Source organism: Labrus mixtus, chromosome 17, assembly GCF_963584025.1.
Source record: "Labrus mixtus chromosome 17, fLabMix1.1, whole genome shotgun sequence".
Lineage (NCBI taxonomy): Eukaryota > Metazoa > Chordata > Actinopteri > Labriformes > Labridae > Labrus > Labrus mixtus.
This window is the reverse complement of record NC_083628.1, coordinates 1-5,000: the sequence shown is the minus strand read 5'-3', so window position 1 is coordinate 5,000 and position 5,000 is coordinate 1. Positions and strand designations below refer to the sequence as shown.

The 5,000-nt window shown below is 45.0% G+C and overlaps 1 protein-coding gene across 1 annotated transcript in view; it reads right to left on the bottom strand.

Moving 5' to 3' along the window:
- Positions 1-4,997, bottom strand: part of LOC132992595 (cGMP-dependent protein kinase 1-like) — a gene marked incomplete at its 5' end in the record, with an annotated part of 11,497 nt that extends 6,500 nt beyond the window's left edge. The window contains 7 exons of the mRNA XM_061062021.1: positions 558-632; positions 726-791; positions 2,199-2,293; positions 3,631-3,708; positions 4,356-4,419; positions 4,508-4,613; positions 4,952-4,997. Coding sequence (XP_060918004.1) covers positions 558-632; positions 726-791; positions 2,199-2,293; positions 3,631-3,708; positions 4,356-4,419; positions 4,508-4,613; positions 4,952-4,997 — 530 coding nt within the window. The remainder of the gene's footprint in view (positions 1-557; positions 633-725; positions 792-2,198; positions 2,294-3,630; positions 3,709-4,355; positions 4,420-4,507; positions 4,614-4,951) is intronic.
- Between the last annotated feature and the right edge of the window lie 3 nt (positions 4,998-5,000).

The window sequence follows — 5,000 nt, the reverse complement described above, 5'->3', positions numbered from 1 at the left end:
CAGACGACCTCATTGTTGGAACAATTTACCCAATCATATTAGAAACAGCACCAGCCTCAACTTATTTAAAAAAACAAACTGTTTATTTCCTGCTTGGCCAATTAATCAAAGCGCCATCATAATCATTCTCTGCCTTTTCCCCTCTTCTTTAATTTGTCTCTTTCTTGTTTTGCTTTCTTTTACACCTTATTGAGTACGTGTTCTTGTTAGCTTTATTGTTTTTGTCTCTGTGTTACATGTTTCTCTTTAGGCCACTCAACGAGCCCCTCTGGCTTTATTTGGCTCCTCCAGCACATTTCTTTCAAAATGTATATTTTGTTAATTAACTAATCATTATGTACTTTCTGTTTTTACATTCATCTATTATGTTGGATTTTTTTTTAGCAATAAAAAAAATGGCTGACAAACATTTGAGATCATGTCTTGGATGTTCAGACCAGTTTTCAACACGAGAGCTCAACTGATCAGCTCGCTCTGCAGTCTGCAGGAACGTTTTCAGGATTTCCACCTTCCCTGTAGCTCAGACACGTTCATGTCTGAAATCTGAATGAACTCACTTTGCTTTGATCTCATCGCTGTCGTACTGCTTGTTGTTGGCGTCCTCCAGTCCTCCAATCAGCTGCTTGAAAGACCTGAGGAAACACAAAGGGTGCTTTAAAAAGTGCACGCAGACCTCACCGCAGTGTGGAAACTGATTTGATTGGTTAATAAAGATCCTCACTCACTCTCTATCAATGACCAGACATGTGACGTCTCCCACAGCCGTGACGCTCGCCGTGCGGACGTCCTCGCTGCAGAGAGAGAGAACAGGACACATGAGAGAAAGAAGCAGGATGTTTGTCTCAAAGTCTTTTATATCCAAAGTTTCTCTGATCAGAGTTTCCTCCTGGACCAGAGGAAGCTAAAGTTTTTATTTCTGATTTTTCACACTTAAATGTAGAAATCAAGTATCTCCTCTGAAAATAACTCTGTGAGTCATGACTGTCTACAATGGGTGTAACACCCGAGTCCCACTGTCTGTGATGTTTTCAGAGTTTTCAGAGTCCTATCTTCACTTTGTTTACATTGCCCGGACGGCCGGCTGACTCCTCCCCTCGTGTATAAAAGTTGTTTAATTGAGGGACTAGAGAAAAGAAGAATAACATACTGTACTCACTGCTTAACTGTGTTTCTAGATCACGCTCATTTCAGGTAAATTTACATGCAGTGTGAAGATACCAGCAGAATAAAGATCGCTAGCATTAGCATGCTAACACAACAATGCAGCAGGAGTTGTTTTGGTTTCATGCTGGTGCTCAAGGGTGACATCTGCTGGATCAAAAAGACTTTAAAGATTATTTCATGAAGATGTTTCGATGTTCGATCAGGAGGACGCAGCGGACAAATTCTCCTTTAATGAAGAACAGGAAGATGATGAGCCGGTCGCAGGATAAGAAACGTCATCACTCCAGCTCGCTTGAGTTTCATTTACTGAATATAAACGCCGGCGTTCACACATGGTCGAGACATTTTACTCGGGGGGGGGGGGGGTCCTCAACCTGCTTCAGACGTGCCTCCCTCTAACGTTGACATTAAATCTACACCATGACTTGAAAAAAAGCCGACAGGAAGTGGAGACGTTCTGAAAGCGGGAACCCGGCAGCCAGATGGCGGTCACGTTTAGGGGTCAGAGTTCAAACTCTGACTCATCGAACACAGAAACACTGAAAACTAATCCAGCCTTCATTTTAAAGTTCTGCTGCGGCGTCAGGCCCCCGTGTCCATCTGACAGGCAGAGGAGCGCCGGCTGTGACCTCGGGAGCGTTCGAGAAGAAAAGCTCTGCACGTGCGTCTTGTCTCCATGACAACGGTCTCTGTATGACCATCACAGCTCTGTTTGTCCTTCACTGTGAGCTTCTGCTTTGTCTGCACGATGAGATGAATAATAAAGACGGCCTCGCTGTCACGGCGAGGAGGATGTGGTTACACGACACGATCCACAGGAAATACGGGAAATATCTTATATGATGTCGACTGCGCCTTCCTGAAAAGTTGAAAGATTTTAAACTTGAAGCACTCAGAAAAGGTGGAGCGTTTAGTGATGCTGGCTGCTTTTCTTTGAGGTCAGGCTCCGCCTCTTAAGACGTGAGATGAAGATGTTCTTTATTTCTCGTGAAGATGCCGTTCATGTGATGAAGAGAAGGCGTGGAGCATCTCACCCCTGCAGCGCCTGCTCTCCAAACCAGTCCCCTTTAGAGAGAGTCTTCACCGTCTGCGGCTCGTCGCCGGCCGAGTTCTGCTGAGACACTTTGACCTGCGGACGTCAGAACACAAACGGGTTGTTTACATTAGTCACATGTAGCTGAGGAGACGCCATTACTGCGGCGGCGTCTGAACTCCACTTTCTCCATAACTTAACTTTTAACAATGTAAACAACTTCAAAGGTCAAAGTTCAAAGGTATCTTTATTGTCCCCACAGGGAAATCTGTTTGCAGCTGGAGAGAGCTTCAGGAAGAAGCTGAGGGAATTACCCAGAGTTCATAGCGTTGTGACGTGAAACCGTGAAGAGTTAACAAACGCCATAAAACAGAAAAATAAGAGCGAGACGGTAAACGAGCAGGAAGGTGAACCCGACATTAACGCTTCGAAAAAAGAATCAATATATAAAAAGTCCTTCCTGCACCGAGGACATATAACTGTTTTTATCTCTGCAACATACTAAGAAGCTCATCCAGTCATCCAGTCATCCAGTCATCCAGTCATCCAGTCATCCAGTTCAGTTTGTAAAGCTTTGTAAAGGTGGCAGCGCCCACAAACCCGCCGTAGGAGTCTTTAAAGGTCACATCTTCTCCATGTTCCTCTAACATGTGTCTCTGTCTACAAACCCCCCAATGATGAGAAAAGTCCATCCTCTCCGTCTTCTGCCTGCTCAACTTTTCAGAAAATGTGTGCTCAAACAGGCCGTTTGGAGATTTTCCCTTCATGACATCACAAAGGGCAGTAGCCCCTCCCCCAGGTGGGTGACACTCCCACAGCTAGGTGTTTGTTCTGAACCTCTGAGTCTGCCTTCTCACCGTTAACAATAGGACATGGAACGAGAAAGACCGAGTACACCCAAGCCCTTCCAGAGAGGGGGCGTGGTCAGACACAGCTCATTTACATATTTAAAGGTACAGACACAGAAACAGCCTGTTCTGAGCAGGGCTGAAATAGAGGGGTTTATAGACATGATCAAATACAGGATCAGAGTGGATTTAGAACAAGAAACTTCACACACATGTTTTGAGGAGCTCTGACACTTATTTAAACTGAAGAAGAAGAAGAAGAGGAGGAGGAGGAGGAGGAGGAGATGTCACCTTTAAAACGACTCCTCTGAGAGTTCTCCTTAAATGTTTGACCTCTGACTCAGCTGCTGAACAAAACCAACTAAAAATATAATCGTTTCATTTTGCATGTTTGTACGAGGAGTCTTAAAGAAAAGACATCTGCTAATGATGTGTTCAGCACCAGATAACCAATCAGTGCACGATGTGTTGCGTCTTTGATGTGATTCTGTGAGATCCTTTCTCGTCCTCTCTCCCTCTCTCTGTAATTGTTCTCCTTCACCTCTGGAGCCTTCCTTCATCGTCTTGTCATCCTTTCTTCCTCACCTGTCCTTCGCTGATGATGAAGAATGTGTCTCCGGTGGCTCCCTGACGGATAATGTAATCAGAGTCGCTGTAACGAGTCTGAGGGAGAAGGAGAGATGTGAATGATGAGTTCAGGATCCCTCAGATTTACCCAACAACAAGACAATTCAAAGTGCTTCACACAAGACATCAAAAGCATCATGACAGAGGAAAGAAAAGAAACATTAAAATCAGTGAAATTATTGAATCTGAACATATGTTCAAATAAAAATAATTCAAATGAAATTACTTGAAATAAATAAAGTAAAAATATAAAAAGAGTTAAAAGTTACAGTGCAGAGTTAAAGTTTAAAATCTTATTAAAGCTGTTTAATGAAAGGCAGCTGTAAACAGGTGAGTCTTCAACCTGGATTTAAAAGAGCTGAGAGTTTCAGCAGACCTGCAGTTTTCTGGGAGTTTGTTCCAGATATAAGGAGCATAGAAACTGAACGCTGCTTCTCCATGTTTGGTTCTGACTCTGGGGACAGAGAGCAGACCTGTCCCAGACCACCTGAGCGGTCTGGATGGTCACTAATGTATTTTGCCTAAACCTTTAAGCGCTTTCTAAACCAGCAGCAGAATTTTAAAGTCTATTCTCTGACAGACTGGGAGCCGGTGTAAAGAGTTTCTAACCATTTGTATTTGTCAGCTGGAGGAACAGATGGTCTGAGAGCTCAGAATAGAAAAGTGTTTTAAACAATCATCACCTCCTCCAAAACATCGGCCAGTTTGCTGAGGATGTCCTCAGGTAGCGCCTGAAACGAGGGAACGCTGGGAGGAGAGAGAGCGGGGCGAGAGATGTGAGTCATTGTGACGAGGAGAGAGAGGTCAAAACAGTCGAGTGCTCGATGAGCGCTACCTGCGGAGGAAGTCGGTGTACTGGGAGTGTTTGATGAGACCGGTCCTCATCATGATGGTCTGGAAACCCTGACGGTCGATCGCCCAGAGCTTGATGTCCGTCAGAGCTGCAGAGAGAGAGAGAGAGAGAGAGAGAGAGAGAGAGAGAGAGACAGAGAGAGAGACAGAGAGAGAGAGAGAGAGAGAGAGAGAGAGAGAGAGAGAGAGACAGAGAGAGAGAGACAGAGAGAGAGAGAGAGAGAGAGAGAATGAGAGAGAGAGACAGAGAGAGAGAGAGAGAGACAGAGAGAGAGAGAGAATGAGAGCATCAGATGGACCTGCAGCCTGAACATGTCACAGAGGGGGCGGGGCTTGTGTGTGTGTCTCTTTGTGTGTGTGTGTGTGTGTGTGTGTGTGTGTGTCTCTGTGTGTGTGTGTGTGTGTGTGTGTGTGTGTGTGTGCTTACCTGTCACCGTGGCCGTGCGGGTGCAGTTGTAAAGAATGGCGAGCTCTCC